Source organism: Phragmites australis, chromosome 17 (genome assembly GCF_958298935.1).
Source record: "Phragmites australis chromosome 17, lpPhrAust1.1, whole genome shotgun sequence".
NCBI lineage: Eukaryota > Viridiplantae > Streptophyta > Magnoliopsida > Poales > Poaceae > Phragmites > Phragmites australis.
The window spans coordinates 2,525,168-2,543,861 of NC_084937.1; the positions used below are offsets into that span (position 1 = coordinate 2,525,168).

The following is an 18,694-nucleotide window of genomic DNA, read 5'->3' on the forward strand; positions in this document are numbered from 1 at the left end:
TGGCTATGTATAGTTGGCACTAACTGTGTATTAGGAATCAATCAAAAAGAATTAATCTAGTCTCCTCTAATATTCTAAGTCTCTCTCATCTATAGTCTAATCTCTCATCCCTAGCAGCTGACGCCGCTCGGCTATCCTCCTGACGGATGTTTATCCTCGTTATGGTCCAGGATCACAACAAATGCTAACAGTGCTTGTGTATATTCTTGATGGGAAATGAAATGAAATCTGTGTTGTTGGGAACTTGTGTTCCTGAACAAAGTGGAGGGCCTTCGGACCGCGGAGTGATCCGAAGGCTAGAGGGGAACATACACAAAGTAGAGAAGCTTTCAATGCCATTAATGTCCTCTCCTTTGTCAATTACATTCATGCCTTATTTATAAGACGTAAATAACAGCTCCTTAGTACAATTTATGAAATTACCCCTCTAACTGCCACATTCTCGACATATTCATAGTCTTCGATCGCTAGCAGTGGCCCTCCCTCGACCATACTTTTGCCCTTTCCTCCGTCTTCGTGCCAGACTTGGGTCACCCTTCGGTTGGACTCCCGAAGGTCTCTGCTTGACAACACCTTCGACGTCCCTTCAAATGACTCCCTCGTAACATCGAGCAAAGCCCTTCGGCTGAGTGCTGAAGGCCCGACGAAAGATTCACCCGTCCCAACCGCTAAAACCATTCTTACGACACCAAGAGTCCGAAGGATTCCTTCGGCTTACGGACATGGGCTCCCTTCTAAGCCTAGACCTTTGCCCCCAACACGCGTGTTGTCATACATATGCGCTTCTGTATCACAGCTGAATTGGCTTGGATTAGCAGCGGAATCTTCTCTCTTTTCCAGCCTCATATGTATCTAGTTATGCACACATTTCCTAGTGATCAGCAAACATCATTATCTGAAAGTAACGAACTTGTAGGGCCAGAACCTGTGTTCCAGACTACCAGTATCAACTTAATGAGACTAATACATGTGAGAGAAAACTTAATGAGAGAAACTACTGCACATGGGATGTCAAACCTTAATGCTCCACTGAAGCTGTTAAGTTATTGTCATTATATACGCCCTTTGATCGAAAATAGAAGTCATTTCTTTCAGTAATGATGCTTGAAAAGTAGTTTGTAGACTGTGAATTGTAAAAAACTAAATTATAAAACGCTGAATTGTAAAAAACTTCTAGATTGTACTAAAAAACTTTGATGGACAATTCAGTAAAATAGATTTTCACAATCTGTGAAAAGCTAAGAGAGACTATTTTATATTCCTACAATTCAACAAGTGGATTATAAAAAGCTATGAGAAGAATTTATCTGTTTGTTTAAACTTTGAATTGTAAAACCTAAAAGTCATAATCCGAAGCTGAAACGAAACATACCCTTAAGGGTCTTCAATGTCACATTGACTATCCGTTTTTTGTTAAAAAAATGTAATTTCAAATAAAAAGAACTATATATTATAAAATTATTTTCATAATGGATCTAGTAAAATCAATCTTTTACTGCAAATTTACTAATTCTTTATATAATGATGATCAAAACTAAAAGAAGTTTGACCAGCACGAATCCTAACGATTATAGTTTGGATTGGAGAGGGAGTATCTCAATCATCGGCCTAGAGTGGCCAAAGCAGTTGTTTTCTATTCAGGTTTCAACAGCCAATGAACAGTACAGCAGTATGGAAGGTCTCATAATTGCGAGATCCTTTTTTGAATGGGGACATGAACAGCTACAAGAACATGCATGAGAATAGCAACGGTGCTGTTGCTGCCGTCGTGCTCTTTTGGATTGGCATAATCAAATATCTGTAAAGTGCACAGGTAATCTCCCGTCGACAACATGTAATGACATTTCGCTTACAGGAGAGACACTAGGCCCTAAAAGGGCACTCTCTTGAAAGAGTATTTTCCAGGCTCAAAGAAAGACAATGCCCACTATGCTTCTATACAAATCTCAGCATACCATGGTCCCTGTAACCCAGATAAGCGCTCAAAATTGACCAGCCCGGATGTCTCTATCTATGCGCTCCGCGTTAAATGTTCCTGGCAGCTCCCTGAAGTCTTCATTAAATATGGAGTATGCACTGTATGAAAGATAGAACAAATGTTAAGTTAAAAAGGGAGGAAAGAATAAACTGTAACTTCGCTATTACAATTTACAGCTAAATTTGGCTTGGTACTGCAAGATCTTTGCATCTAAATGGCCCTCTTCTTTTTGAGTTCTCTAAAAATGCAAGTACTAGCACTGGTGAGGTGGTCACAAAAGAAAATAGTTGATCTCCAGGGTCTTCATACAGAAACATCGGTTTGGTTGATCAGCATGGCAAGCCCAGACACACCAGAAGTGAATTACAGCTGAATACCATAAACATGCCTCGAGTTTGATAAATGACACTGTGACTGCTTTATCACCAGCTTCTGGCCAAAAGGAAAAATGTTTTGATACTGTAGTGCAAGCAGCTTTTAGCTACTGTTGAGGAAACTTTGTTTTTCACATAGAAAATATCTTTTTTTTCCAAGGAATGGAGCACATTTAAGCTGTAGACCTTTTATCCAAACGCTGACACCAAAGACAACCAATCAAAGTATGCAGGGTATCATAACATATCACATCTAGATGCTAAACAACTGATTTGTAAGAATAAGTTATTCCATGGTATAAAAGAATGCCGTGTTGGTAAGGTTTATTCTTTCTGAATGAGAAGCCAAGTTTTCACAGTCAACAACTCAACAAAAACACAGACTGAAGGAGTGGGATAACATACCTAACATCACCTTGTTGTCGTCTTCCAAGATTAAAAAGTATGATCAAGAAACCCGTACCAAGAATCTGGGTAGCCAGCAAACAGTAGCCTCTGTCAATAAATTGAAATCTAGCAACAAATTCTGTAAGTTTGGTCATTGCATCCCCCCACCCCACCCCCCAAAAAATGTACTACACAGATTGTAGAATCAAAGTTCCGCACAAAATCTAAATCTATTCCACTGGCTGGAGCTAAAATTGATATGTTCAAGTGGTTCTGAATGTGTTCCAAATGCTTAAATGTTAACTTAGTGTCATGATGAGCATGTATACTGCTGAGAATTGTTTTTTAGAGATACCGATTATTGAAAGAATTACTTACATATAGAGGTCCAACGTCGTACTTTTGAGCAAAAGGTGCCAATAGGAACCACATTGCAATGGTAACCCATGCTTTCATACTGAGAGAAAATAGCACCATCAAGAAGATATCTGAAGAAGTTAAACGCACGTTACATTTCATCACGCTATCATTTAATTTCAGCAGAAAAATAGAGGTGCACCATGCATGTACATTACCAGGTAATCTCAATTTATCCCGAAGAAATATAAAAAATTTCCTCTTAAACAAGGTTGTTGTCTGTGGTATTTTGAACTTCTACAGAAATTGAGAGAAATAATTGTTAAGGAGCATCCAAACATCCTACAAGTACATATTTCTTGGAAATGTTGTGAGATAACATTACCAGTTCTTCTTCCTCCTCCTCATCGTCTTCGTCATCACGGAGATGATTAGCAGGCGGCTTAGGTGCCACAACCACTATTAGAGTATCTACAGAAATTGCAAGAACGAAAATTTAGACGAAGTCTCATAAGATGCATCCTATTAACCATCCTTGAAGTGCCTAGGCAGTAAAACACAAGATAATGAAGGAATCAATAAGCGAAATTCGCATCATCTAGCAAACGCTGAAGAGCCAGTCAACACCAGTCAGGACGGGGGGGGGGGGGGTATTGTTTAGGTTACCCACCCCCATCGCGAAGGTTGACCCGGGCGTCGTCTTGGCGTGGGATAGTCCTCCCTCGCAGGATCAGGCGGAGGCGACCCTCTTCTGGGGCTGCGAGACGGCGATCATGGGCGACGCGGCGGCGGAGATCGGCAACCTAGAAGGAGACATCAGGGATGTAACCTAATAACCTAGGGAAGAAGAAGAAGGGTTTGGGTTTTTCGGGGTGTTACCGACCGTGATAAGCGGAGGGAGGCGTAGAGTGGTGGGGCGAGTCGGGCCGACGGCGCGCAGCATCACCTCTACCGTCTCCGGCGTGTCGGCGGCGGCAGCCATGGCAGCACTCTCTGTAGGATTCGTGCTGCAGTCTCCTCCGAGCCAATTGTTTTTTCTTTCCACCGCTAACAAGTGGTTTTATTTTTTCTCTACTCTAATCTATAGTTATAATAAAAAAGGTCCAATATTTTCAGTGGTAAATTATTAATTTTTTCGTCTCGTGCGCCTCTAACTTCGGCCAAAATTATTTAGGCCCATTATAGGAAAGAAGCCTAGCCCAGGATCATTTTTGTACCCTAATCACGGGAAAAAGGCTATTAGCATAAATTATTGTTGCTTTAGAAACAAGCGAAATCCATCTTAGCCTGACTGAGCTCTGCAAGATGGTATCAATACAAATATTTCGACATGGAAATGATGCAAGAGAAATTTCACCGTAGCACAAGGTGAACTATGTGGCACAAGTGTCAGATACCTTTTTCTTTTTTAAATGGAACAGTGTATTCTATTAAATTAAACCAGCCGAATCGCAAGCTGGCAGGTCGACCTCCACAGGACAGTTACAACCGATCGCTGATCTTATATGATAGATAAATGATGATTACTATAGAAAGTTTCTTTACTATCTGTTTTAAAACTTTTTTACAACCGGTTTTTATTAGAATCAGCAATAGATAAGTGACAGTGATAGTGTGAGCACTACCACTGTTCTATTGCTAACCAGTAGTAATGCCCCCTTCCACTACATAAAAAGGTCATAAATGACTTGTTATGGGTGATAGATTCTGCACATGTTACCTTAAACGTGTTATTAATGATCAGTCATAAGTAACGGTTTATAATTATGACCTATCACTAATAATTGATGAACAATTTTTATGTTTTTTAGATAAAAAAAAGTTAAATTTTTTTCACCTGAGCCATCCCAACGTAAGGGTTGTCACTACTCACCACGTGTCACATACTATTTTTCACATTGTTTTTATACTCTGTATTTTGTAGGAATCAAACTTGCAACCTCCGCTAACGTGCGTTGCCCCGTACCACCTCATCCTCACGTGCGTTCTGAAGGAAGTCAGATATTTTATCTTTTTAGCATTTTTTATCGAAGATCATAAGTGACGAGTCATAACCGTGATCTTTCACTTATGATAGTCATAAGTGAAGGGTCACAGTTATGACCTATCATTTATGACCACTTTTTTTTATCGAATTGTAATTTGATAGGTGATCTAGAGTGATCTTCGGTAAAATAGGCATAATTTTTATATACGGACTCCGATTTCGACGTTTTTTTACTCTACAGATATCTATATAAAAGTTACATCCATTTCTACCCGGCTCTATCGGGTTCGCCGAATTTTTTGAGGCCAAAAACGGTATGGAAGAGAATTCTCATGCCCTGAAGTTTCTGTACTGTTTTCGAAACATGCGTTTGTGTCCATAGCCGCCACTACTTGAAAGTGATATGCCATAGAGGCAATCATAGAGATGACTATATCATACGTCTATATTCATGTACTTTTGAATAATATGTTATTTTTTAAATGACTATCATTTACATATCATTAGCAAGTATGTGACTTGTTTGTGAAACTTTTTATTTATATCATGATGTTATTCTGATTTGATTCATGGTCATATATCATTGGGATGATTCATAAGACCAACACATGTATTGATTGATGATCATGTTTCACGGATCGTAGGTATAGAGATATCGAATCAATAATGTGGGCATTTATGTTAGATAACATGATGTTGGGTAGACCCACTTTGAGATACTACTGGAATTGTTATTTATGATGTACTATCAGTTGTTATCTCATATGTTGTACCTGAAGGATCCTTAGACCTAAGATTGTCACTGATTCCGAGAATATATAGTGACATACTTTGGGGCTGCCAGATGCTATTCCGTAACTGGATAGTTATAAATGTAGTTTTCGAGTTTGTCATAAGACATGTCGTGGGGGTATGAGCGATCAAGATAGAATTTGCCCCTCCATAATAACAAGAGAGATATCTCTGTGCCTCTTGAGGTAGTTGAATTGAGAAAGTGCATAGTCATGCCAATATGATTAAAGAGTTAATCACAAGGGTGACATGTCTCTCACCTTGAGCTTGATTGATATTGTGAGGCGAATGGATTGGTGCATATGTATATCAAGGTTCAACCGATATGATCTTTGTGCATACTCAGGAGTCAACATGTCCTGCCATGAACTGCTATTGACTTCAATTTGAAAAGGAATTTTCATTCATAGCTATTTGTACATGAACTAATAGGTCACACACTTAATGGGTTGGAACAAAATATGCGAATTGGATTTGTATATGGGTTTGATTGGATTGTGATCCACGAGGTATTAGAGTCCTAAAGGGCTTCCAACATGGGAACCCATTAACGTGCTATATATAAGGAGATGCATGGGGTGGGACATGTGGGGGGAGAAAAAAAAGCCACTCCGAAACCCTAGCCGCAACCCTCCACACGATCTCCTAAAACCCTAGTCGTGTGTGCGGTGCTAGCACATCATTGCTCGGCGATTCCGTCTAGTACATGTGGATACCATGTAGATCTTAAGTTGTGTGCGCTGATCTCCTCGGTGTGTAGATCTTAATGTTGTTACTTGGCTGGTCGATATTATTGCTCGCGCTGGTCACGAAGCGTGATGCAACCACTCGGAGCTGGTCGAGGATGTGACAGATCTGCTCGATGGCTAGTCGAGGAACTAGTTGAGGAGCACGACTCCCTGCTTGGAGTTGGTCAAGGAGCATGATCACTTGCGCAGGGCTGGTCGCAGACCTGATCGAGAAGCTGTTCGTGAAGTTTGACGCGTACGACGTTGTATCGGTCTACTCCAACTCTTCTTCCGCTACACTACGCGTTAAGTGGTAACGATCTATGATCTCCTACTTGCATGGTTTCTTGGGTGAATATGGTAGAAAGTTTTTGTTTTAGGCTAGCGTAGCCAACTTGTTCTCTAACACCCCTTACATCAAACTTTAGCAGAAATATACAATAGTTCATATTATAGTGGTACTAAGGTGATAAAAAATAAGAGAAAAATAAAATAAAAATAAAAACATTATAGAATCATGTTATGTACATATTTACTATATAAGAAAAAAATTAAGTTGTGATAGGAAATTGATTGGCTGGTACATCTAATGATTGATTAATTAAAATTCCTTCACCTGCTCTGTTTCATCAAACTGGTAATTAGTGACGGGTCACAACTTGACTCGTCACTAATGACTCTCTAGGATGACCTGTCACTGATGAGTTGGTCATTAGTGACGGGTCACAACATGACCTGTCACTGATGAGTTGGTCATTAGTGACGGGTCACAACATGACCTGTCACTTATGACTAATCAAGGATGACACGTCACTTATGACTAGTAATAAGTGACGTGTCACAACTTGACTCGTCACCTATGATTGGCCAAGGATAACCTGTCACTTATGACTAGCATAAAATGACCCGTCACTTATGACTGATAATAAGTGACGGGTCACAACTACAACTCGTCACTATTATCATAAATGATGGGTCATATTATGACCTGTCACTAATTTCATGTCTCATTTGTCTATTTTTCAAGTAGTGTTTCAAAAAATGAGCCGGCTCAAATTGGCCGGAGCCACCATGCGCGGCTGCTTGGTCGCTCCCACTGGCACAGCAGCTGATAATGGCGAACACCTTCACAACAAGAAAACACGACAACTCAAAGGCCGCTGCCATAACACATGTACAAACATGACACGAATCATTGTGAAGTAGTCGTCGCTGACACGAAAGTGGGCAAGTTCATTCCAAACTCGATCTGCCGAATCACGCCCCTCTTCTCGGCTACCCCCGCCGCTCGCTCGCAGCCAATCACGCTCGCTCTGTGGGCTTGCATGCAGCTCTAGGCCCGCTGCTGTGCCCACTCCTCACCGCCCAAGTGACGTCGTGGTGGATGACAGGGGAAGTTCCGACAGCGCGAGATCTGGACCTCAACACTCGCAGCCATGCTGCCATCACTGTTGGGGGAGATGAATGACGGTTGCCCAGGCGTCATCACATGGCTCATGGGCCGACGGTCATCGCTGATATGTCCCTTCGACACCATCTCTGCCTCATCTCCTCCCTCTTTGCCTAGGGATGAGGGAGGGAGATGAGGAGGCAGAGGACCGTGGCGGCAAGCCAAACTCGATCGAGATCAAATCTAAGAGAGAGGGGATGAGAAGAGATAAGGTGGTGAGAGAGAGTGGAGGGGATGGAGCCGAACGTAGCTCTTAGAAAATATCGGCGGACCCCTAGCTTGAGCGAACGTGAGGGTGAGTGATATTGGTCTTTTTTATATGAACTGGCAGTGACAACTCATTAGCACTACTGGTTCTTTTTTAAAATCGGCAATGATACTGATTTTTTTATGAACTGACAGTGATAGTTGTATCACTGCTAGTTTTTAATGATTCGACAGTGATGGGCCGGTATATATGGAGGTTTATGTAGTAGTGGATAAGACACATTTAATAAAACATATGTATTTTGGAAGTGACCTTAAAGTCCAAAGGACCGATGTTGAACTGTTGGTAGTGGTCAGATAAAATCAAGTGCAGATTTTCATTTCCTATGGTCATTTCCTACCAAAGATCAATTCTGGAGCAGTGTAGTGTAAGAACCAAAGTTCCGGTACAACAAACAATAGCCAATAGATTATATTAGTATCATTTTCACCACTAGCCTTGAGACACATGAATCATATAAATAATGAAAGAAAGATTTATGATAAATCATTAATGTGAAGAAATTGACAACCTATGCATAATTTAACTATGAGGATGATACTAATTACACTATGAGAATACATTTAAATGTGTAGATGCTAGTTGGTAGGCACGAGAAAGAGATGAAAATATTTGGAAACGGTACAAAAGTGAAAATGGTCGGAAATGATCAGAAACTACCTAAACTGTTTCAAATATCATATATATATATATATATATATATATATATATATTAATTTTTCAGAACCAGAATCGAAAATGATAAGACCGGAAAATGTTAGAAACGGATACGGAGTACCATTTTCTAGTTTAGACAGAAATGATCTCCAATGGAACGGGAATTTCCGTTACCATTTTCACCCCTACTTATTAATATCACTAATTTCTTTTCAATTTTCAATGTGAGCGATTACTTTGCTTGTTTTCCTTTTTCATTTTTAGATGTAATTTTCTCATTTTTTTTCTTTAGGGAGGGAGGTACTCACACGACTTACGAGCACTCGAGTTTGAGCTTTGGTGAACAACCTCTCAACTGAAGGCTCTATGTCGCTCAATTCTCATTAAACTAGACCAACCTAGGAGAAACTAGATAGCTTTTTATTAAGAAAAAATATGGATCCAAATTCGTGTCGAAGAGTACTCAAATCTAGGTGGTTTAAACGTACATCCACACCATCAACCAATTGAGCCTAATCACTTATTTCTAATAAACACTACTACAGAAACAATTTCCAGAGGTGGTTCATAACCGGTTTTCACATGCATTTAGAACAACTGCCTGTGATCGAAGGCCCGTGAAAATGAACGACTTTCACAGGTGTAAAATAAGTGAACCACCTGTGGAAAAGTTTTTACAAGCGGTGCACTTTAGCGTCCTCCTATAGATAGATAGATTTCCACAGGCGGGTAACATAAGGACCCGCTTGTGGTATGTATTTCATTCAAAAATTAATAATAAGCATATATTTTATTTCCTCCAGATTTTAATATATTTTCAAGATAGATTTAAAACATCACAGATTTTAACAGTATTTGAATTAACACAAGTACAATAATATTCACAATTACAATATTTTTACATCACAAGTTAATTTGCATCACAAGCCAACATTGCAAAGATTCTTTCCTATCTCACTCACAAAGCCTCAGATGGCTAGCTAATTCGCCTCCGAGATCAATGAATCTGTCACTCTTATGGATGACTTCATGCATAATGAACCGACATATGTCATGTTGCACATTTTGGATATCTTCATCTGTGAGAGAGGTGTTGGTATGTTCGATCATCCGTGCCTGAAATGAAAACACAACTAAAAGATTTGAAATACTACTAACAACGAAAACAGAACCAAATAAGAATATGTAAGTGCAATGATGACTTACGTCCTCGGGGTTCATTTTGTACCTCCAGTTTACCCTAAGAAACTCGTAAATATAGTATCCACAAAGAACGATATCGAAACCTTGCTTGTGGTACTTAAGAAAACATAACATATTCGTTAGTTCAATAAGGCTCTTCGTCATAAATAGTGAGATACAAGCATTAGAGGTGTGTCATTACCGGAAAGTGTGTACGGACATCCATCGTATCCTGCTTGGCCGTATCATATATCCCACCTTTTCATTACATACCACTTGTAGACCCTATTCGAATACCAATAAGTAATTATCAATTCATAAATGATTTTTAAGAATTTTATATATTGGGATTTTCTTTACCTTTATATAACATCGATAAGATCTTGGTAGGATTTTTGGGGGAGATCAACTGAGTCAAGGACTATGAGTTTTCTCCACTTCGGCATCAATATTATACAAATAAAGTGGTTGCTACATGAACCTTTATATTAGATTCTTGATCGACCAATTAAGTTGAATACTTATGTTAGGTTCTTGACTTATCACACTTACTTAAAGTTGTAGGGAGAAATGACGTAGTCTTTATCTTATATTTTTAGCACAGTCCTTCCTATATAGGTTGACATTTCAAGCCTACATGTTTTGGTCATTTCTCTTATGACCCTTTCTTTCTCTTTGTTACTCTTCCCCTTAATCTGGGGGTCATCAGTCCTCAACTTCACGACCAAGTTGTGCTGCGAAATTCATTGCGGATTAATGAAACCGATTGGTAACTTCAACTTTTTCGCATCATTAAATTGCATCCTACAGAACAAGTCACTATCTATTAGCTTCTATAGCATACATTGGTAGATATATGAACGTAGGGGTAGATTGTAGGCACTTACAGACATCACACGCTTATGAGATTGATGTCAAGTTTATCGCAGCGAAACAAAGAATGCATGTCCTTAAAATACACCATGAGATAGGAGTTTTCGCTTAGAAAAATATTAGCGGGGACAAAAGCAGTGATTATGGAGAACCCCACGTGATATGCCCTCATGTACCATTTGTGGAATCTCCTCATCTCCCATGGACCTTCTTAGAGTTGAAACAATGGCAGAAATGGCTTGCCATTCTCATATTTCTCATGAACATTTGGTGTAGGCAAGAAATCCAACTGTGGGGTACTTCGTGTTTTACCGGTCTCTTTCGTGAGATCGCCCTTCGCTAGAGATTCCTGAAGGGATGATGCCTTTGCTTTTGAGGACAGAAGCCACCTCTTCACCGGTGATGTTAGAGTCTTTTCGTATGGGGTAAACATGATAGGGACTCTCCGATGCTTAGGTGAATGTGCCGGAGGCGCAGACACTAGAAGCGGAGATGCTGGAGTCACAGACGCTGGAGGTGGAGGTGCCAAAGTCGCAGACGGTTAAGCACGATGCAAAGATGCCTAAGGCAGAGATACTGGGCACGGGGGTGAAGGTGCCTGAGGCGGAGAGGCTTTGGCTCTGGGGCGGAGGTGCCTGAGGCAGAGATGCTGGGACTAGGGGCGGCGGTGATGTTGGAGATTGTGATTGCTGATGGCTGAAGATGATATCCCATCTGAGCCACAGAATGAAGTTGCCAACAGCCTCATCAAGAATCTAAATACCCTCAGGTGTGTTGATGTCTAGCTTGTACTTCATGAAAAGTGACTGTACCGAGTCCACTTGTATCTTGGTGTAACTGGCTGGAATGTCTTGATTGTGAAACACATGGCCTAGAATGGTCTGATCCGTGGCAGCATCAACAGTGAAGTCTCCCTTGACTCAACTAAATACCTCTTCGGTGGGATCATAGTCGTTTTCACTTTTCCAACGTCGGCTCTCCCGATCACACGGAACAGGCCTCAGGCTGTGATACGAGCCCGAGCTTTCGCTGCTGTCAGAGGAGGATGACTGGTGCAGGCTTGGGCTCCTATTCGACCTCCTGCTTGCATCCACCCCATCTTGTGCCGGGATGCCCTTTATTGTGGGCATCCTCTGTACCAGGGCACCCTGTATTCTGAGCGGTCTCTGTGCCAAGGAGGCCTCTATTGCGAGTATCCTATGTGCTACTGGTTTCTTAGGTGGGTTTAGGCTCCTATTTGACATCCTGCTTGCTTCTGGTTTCTTAGGGGTTAGTGTCCTCTTCTATCCCATGGTACTTAATCGATCGCTGGATTATTGTTGCCTAGAAAAAACTGATATGCATGCAATGGTTCATCAATAAAATTTCTCGTTCCAATATGCCATTGTGAAGCAAGATGCAATACAGCTAAAATTGCAATGGGTAATATTATTTTACAGGAAAGAAAAGGTATTAAGGTATGTGTTTTAAACTTTTTGTGAGCACATCTAAATGGAGATCCACTAACTAAACCTAATAATCAATCTTTGTGGCAGTGATGAATTTGATCTAAAAAAAATTCATTCATCTCAAAGTCTTTTAAAAAGGAAAAGAAAAAGAAAAAACAAAATCATCCAATTATTATGGATGACATGCTAGATGAGAGCATGTATGCATTGTGCCGTCGACAATAGCATTGCAGACTGACAACTCCTTAGTATCAGTAGACAAAATAACATAAGTAAATCATGTTCTTTTTTCCTTAGAGCATAAACATGATTTCCATGGCTTTCATGGTGAAGATACATATCAATAGACATAATAACAACATATATAAAATTGCATATAAATAGTTCTATGGCCGAATTGAGCAAAAGGTGGTAAATAACAACATATATGAATTGAACAAATAAGTGTATTTTATGCATGATCAGGCATTGCCTGACCCCTATTTTAAAGGTATTGCAAAAGTGGAGAGGAAACCGTCTTGCCAGCCAATTTCAAAAATGGAATTTGAGTTTGAATGGAAAAAGTTTACCAAAGAGGATATCAAGGAACTTGCATTCCGAGAGATACTGGAGTACCATCCTCAACTACCTAAGGATTACATGAACGGCTTTGTTAAAAACAAGCTTCTATATCCCAGGGTTTTTACCTTGACCAAATCTTTTAGTTTCTTTTTCCTCTTGTTATTTTGTTTCTATCTAGGAATATTCACAATATACATCCTTAATAGCTCTTGATTCTATTTTTATTATACACTGCTGCTGACAATTTCCGGAGGCAATTTGCTAGCTTAGAAGAAAATGGAGGGAGGAATGGCGCACTCGACAGGAAGCATGTTTCTCTCCCAAGGTATCTTGCATTTTTTTGCCATGATTTGTGCTGCCAAGTATTGGTTGTGTTGAAATTGATAAAAAGGGGCAAAATGTATTAGTTACTTGATAGGCTTTATATGCTAACTTCGGATAGAATTGATCTAACATATTTTATCTTTGCCAATATTTTAGCTAGACTAGGAAGAGTGGATGTGTATATGACAATTTGTATTGACAACACTTCATTTTGTATTTAACTAATTGAAATGTTCAGCTTCATTCCTACACATCTAAACCATACTCTAATGTTCTTTAGGTTCTCAAAATTTTCAAGTAGCTATTATACATGTTACAATGTCCTTGCAGCCTTGCAGGGAAAAATGAGTGAAAAATGTTAAGGGCCTATTTGGAGAAATAGATAAAATGCGCTGGGCTTTAAAAAAAAGAGTTTTGAACTATTTATATTCAATGGAATTGCAGGATGTTGTTATTCCAACTGGCATTATGACCGAATTGAGCAATGAGCAATTCATTCCCACTGACACTATCATTCCTAAAGATGCAAACAAAACTGTCAAAATATTAGCAGCATGATGGCCTGGCATCACCAAGAGCACGATAGCACGATGGCCGGGCATCACACAGAGCACAAGAAAGGACCACGGCTTGGCCGAAGCACTAGCTACGATGGCTCGATCAGGTATAAAGGGGGAATAGCTACTCACCACTCCAGCGGCGTTGGCGCGGTCCTCCTTGGCGGCTGTGGTGGTGGTGGCTCTGGCGATGGTTCGGGCAATTCCTCCTCGGTGGCGGTGGTGGTGGTGGTGGTGGTGGCTTGGGTGGTGGTGGCTCGGACTCCTCGGTGTCGGTGGTGGCTCGGGCGGCACCTCCTCGGCGGTAGCGGCGGTGTGGCGCGGTCCTCCTCCATGGGGGCAGACGGAGGGAGAGGACACGGTTAACTTGGCAGCCTGATGGTGCGGGAAAATTTTGTCAATGGGCTAGGGTTTTTGGGGCCTCACACACATATATATATATATATATATATATATATATATATATATATATATATATATATATATATATATATATAATGGATTTCTATCCTAAGAAACCGCCTGTGGAAATGCATTTCCACAGGCGATTCACCTATGCAACCACCTGTGAAAATGATTTCCACAAGCGGTTTCTTAGGTCAACCTCCTGTGGAACCGTAGCAGTGCCGATTTTTACCTAGAACCGTCACATATTATTTTTTATTTTTTCTGGGAAATATTCTTCTATTACATATTAAGCTTCTTAGTTAATACATGCCCTAAATATAAATTAAAGCATATTATTACTCTATACATGCTCTCGATATAAATTAAAGCATATTTTTTATATCATGCATACAAGTTCTTGATATAAATTAAAGCTTATCCTATATTTATACAAATTTCAGGTTCTGTCATATTAGAAAATAATTTGCATAACATGGCACTTTTTACCTTGAACTGTTTCCCTACACCATCAAGGCACATGTAGGGCATCACAGATCTATCGATGGTTGCTTCTACAAGTATGATCTTTTCTGGATCTTTGAAAGGCCGCACGTCATCGAACTGAGTGTATTCTTCCTCATCTTCCACATTCTTATCTCCAACAATTCTTTGTTTTTCGGCAACAACTACATGCTTCTTTTCATCTGCAGGGTCGATTATATAGAAAACATGTGCGACATGATCAACGAGTATCCATGGGTCATCTTTGTGGCCTGCAATGCTGAGGTTGACAGTTGTGAACCCGTAGTTGTCCACCGTCACACCATTTGGGTGTTTGACCCATTTGCATTAAAATACGGGGATCTGCAGATTCACTCCAAAGTCGAGTTCCCAGATGTGAGAAACCGTCCAAACAGTATTCTAATTACTCATCAGGAGGATAATTATTTATAATCACAATCTCCATGATTAACCATAATACCATACCAGTAGTCCCGACATATGTTTTGTGCCCAAGATCGAAACACATGCCTTACCAACATATAACATCACAACAAGCTTAAGAAAGAGCACGTAATTAACATTATATTACAAGCCTTTAGAGGATCATCATTTTCAACAATTTCCAAGAAAAGATTAGAGAAACTACGCAACAGAAATAAAACCTATTGACAACAAAAGAAGGGTAGAGCCATTTGCCCTGAGGCACCACCCCGAAACACCGTCACTCCAGTAGTTTGCACTACTCATTCCTGCCACCAACATCGATGGGTGTGAAGTAGCCAATAACCAACTCATCCTCACCTACAGAACCTGAAAGAGCAGCGTGAGTATGAAGGTACTCGCAAGACTTAATCCATATAGGGTACATATAGATAACCCGACTCAAAGGATTATGCATTGAGCTGCTAGCAAGGAAAAGACCACAAGGTTAAGTAAAATAACATGCGACTGCAACCTAGACACATATGTGTGAGCATCTATACTTAACCAACTATACCTTTCCAACCTGTAAACCTCAACATAAAAATGAACGTATGTGTAACTGGAACAATAATTAACATATCTGTAAATATAGCCATCTCAACCACATACCACACCAAAACCATATTCGTAACTCTACGACAACTGCAAATGGATAGAAGCATGCTCATAACCGAGAGTGTGGCAATACGAATTGTTCTTACACCCTGCAGGGGTACATCTTTACCCACACGACACGAGGACCATTCGGCTTATGCTACTTGCTAAAGTACACATAAGGGGGTACTCGTGACAACCTTTCTCATACCTGTAACCACTACTGGCACATGCCCCTATGGCACCGGGGTTACCGTGAGCAAGTCCCGGCCATGCTCTGGCTCCCTGACATCTTGCTTCTCCTCATTCTTTTTCTCTTACGCGTCATAGGGCTGCAAGGCAAGTGTCAGCACGGTGTATAATAATTGGCTTACCTTACCATTAGATCAGCATATGGTTAGTACAAAAAGTGCTAGAGCCAACTGCAACAATGGTCGGTGCTTAAACGACACAAGCGGTCTATGGTGTCTGGGCTCCTCTCCCGACCTACCCAGGGGAACTCCACATCTAGGCAGGAGAAACACCCCTAAAACTACCCACATCGCCTCATCACCACAACTCATCCATCTTAACCTCGTAACCATTATTGTAAACAGTAAGTAAGTCCTAGGCTCGTGAACAACGGATGCACCGTTGCTCAACTTCTACCGAGGACCTAAACAGTGCTAAGCATTTCGATTAACCTTTGAAACTAGACACCAATTACATAAAGGCTATAATGATATGGATGAACAACAACTCAATGTAGATGTAATGCAATCAACTTAGGTTCTACCCATACAAACCCAACATCGACTCACTAACATGCAATATACATAGAGCATAATTTATCAAATTAAACTCCATTCAATTTGAACCAAAGGGTGCAATATGCTTAGATGCTTGCCTTGCTGCTCTGGTGCCTGCCTGACGCTACCCGCATAACACTCGCAGAACTTCGGTAGTTTGGCGTTGTCCTTGATCACGCCCGCATCATGCTGCGGTCCTTCATTCACTACTGAACAACGGATGCAATGATGAGCATGAATGACATACAATGAAAGATACTCCACAATGTATGACAATAGTGCAATGCATTATGCCATGAGTTTAAAGCCTCAAGGTTTTCTTATTTTGGATTATTCACAAACATTTAATATTTCTTAGATTAATTAAGCTTAAACCTATTTTATTAACCAATGAAATTCCAGTACATATTTCATAGCTCCTAGTATTTTTAACATGTAGATTATGCTCATACAAACCTAACAAAATTTGTTTCACAATTTTTGGTGCAACATACAATTTCCTATGTATTTTTCAAGTTCCAGCCGATTTAACACTTGATTAATAAATCAATTTTGCTATTTCTGAATTAACCAGATTATTAAATGGCCCTAAATCTTTTTGCACCGGCGGGGAGCTAGCCTCAGTTGCTAATAGTGAGCCTAGCATTTTGACAACAGGTCAAAATCGACGCGCGCCACAGCTACATAGCACGGGCGGCCTCGCTGGCGGCGAGAGGCGGTGTGGTCAGCTAGCAGAGGGCAGAGGAAGCACCAGTGTGACAGGGGGAACACACCTGTGGCACATGCGGTCGATGGTGATGGCCAAACAGAGGCCGGTGGCAGCGCACAATGATGGTGACACGGTGGCGGCTCGTTCCAAGCGTGCCAGCGGCGAACGACAGCCCAAACGGCCCGGCCGAGGGTACCTACGGCGCCCTAGTGAACTCAACAGCGTGGTTATTGGCCGATGAGCTCATCTACAGCTCAGCTGGCGATGTGTACCGAGGCGGTAGTGGTGGACGGCTCACGAGGAGACCCGTGCCGATGTCGGGCAAAAGGAAAAGGAGCGTGTGCTAAAGTCTCAATGGGGAATGGGGAAGCTCACCACATAGTCAGTTGGGCCAGAGAGCCGTGGCATGGTGGTGCGAAAGAGAGGGGCAAAATGGATGCGCCGGAGCCGAAGAAGATGAGGGATGACACGTCGGCTGGCGGTGAATCCAGAGGGGAAAGCTCTGGAGAGGTTCCACGGAGCTCAGGCCCAGCCGAATGGAGCTTGGGCTCAACGGATTGAGGCTCGGGTGTAGAAACGTGGCTGGCAGCGTGCGGTGCGGTGCTCAGCTTGGCTCTGCTCTGGGCACGTGTGAGAAGAATGAGGGAGAGGGATAGATGAGCGGCCAGGGGGATAAGGCTAGTGGCCATGTGCTCGAGGTCAAGGAACTTAGCGCCGACGACGTGTGTTAGTGGGTGGCCAGTGGCTGCAAAAGTTGACAACAGCAGCCGACGAGAGAGCAGAGAGGTGGGATGGGTGATGAACTGTAACCATTTAGGTGAAAAAGATATCCCTCCTTTCTAATCCATTTGGAGATCTTTTCATGGTCCAGAATTCACGGGACAAATTTTGTGTGAAACTATAATTCTTGCAACCCATTTTAACTTGTTTGACCCAAAAAGCATGAGCCAAATTTGAACTAAAATTCTTCAAACATGCACCCTTTTCTAGCTTGTTGTAATTTTTATGCCTTCAAAATTACTCCCAAAAATTTAGGAAAAATTACTAATATTCCTCACTTATCATGGGCTAATTTCTAAAATTATTTCCAACCCTATGTTGTATAGCAATATTGTGAGTTGCTTCACAAGACATCAATTATTATTCAACTTAACCATTTTGGGTAAGCTTTAATTGAATTAATTACATGCTCAACACTTCAATTATGTTGTTAATGATTCTCACGAGTGCTCAATTATGTGCTTACAGACTTTGGGTTGTCACACCAGATTTCATATACGAACCCATAGTAGCTGATCTTTTCCCC

The 18,694-nt window shown here is 41.0% G+C and overlaps 1 protein-coding gene across 2 annotated transcripts; it reads right to left on the reverse strand.

Moving 5' to 3' along the window:
• Positions 1-1,723: 1,723 nt before the first annotated feature.
• LOC133897932 (uncharacterized) lies at positions 1,724-4,160 on the reverse strand. 2 transcript variants are annotated; one of them, XM_062338764.1, is made up of 7 exons: positions 3,980-4,160; positions 3,767-3,899; positions 3,482-3,567; positions 3,315-3,393; positions 3,118-3,227; positions 2,758-2,822; positions 1,724-2,076 (listed from the first exon to the last, which is right to left on the reverse strand). In XM_062338764.1, the coding sequence occupies exons 1-7, from the start codon at positions 4,076-4,078 to the stop codon at positions 1,983-1,985; spliced, it is 666 nt and encodes a 221-aa protein (XP_062194748.1). In that variant the 5' UTR covers positions 4,079-4,160; the 3' UTR covers positions 1,724-1,982. The 2 variants fall into 2 exon arrangements, with proteins under 2 accessions (XP_062194748.1, XP_062194747.1); XM_062338763.1 differs by having other exon boundaries at positions 3,118-3,236.
• Between the last annotated feature and the right edge of the window lie 14,534 nt (positions 4,161-18,694).

Excerpts from the sequence above, each read along its gene's own strand:
- LOC133897932 (XM_062338763.1), bottom strand. The coding sequence starts at position 4,078 with ATGGCTGCCGCCGCCGACACGCCGGAGACGGTAGAGGTGATGCTGCGC. Across the intron at positions 3,900-3,979 it reads GCCTCCCTCCGCTTATCACG|GTTGCCGATCTCCGCCGCCG; the intron begins GTCGGTAACACC and ends GTCTCCTTCTAG. Across the intron at positions 2,077-2,757 it reads CGACAACAAGGTGATGTTAG|TGCATACTCCATATTTAATG; the intron begins GTATGTTATCCC and ends TCTTTCATACAG.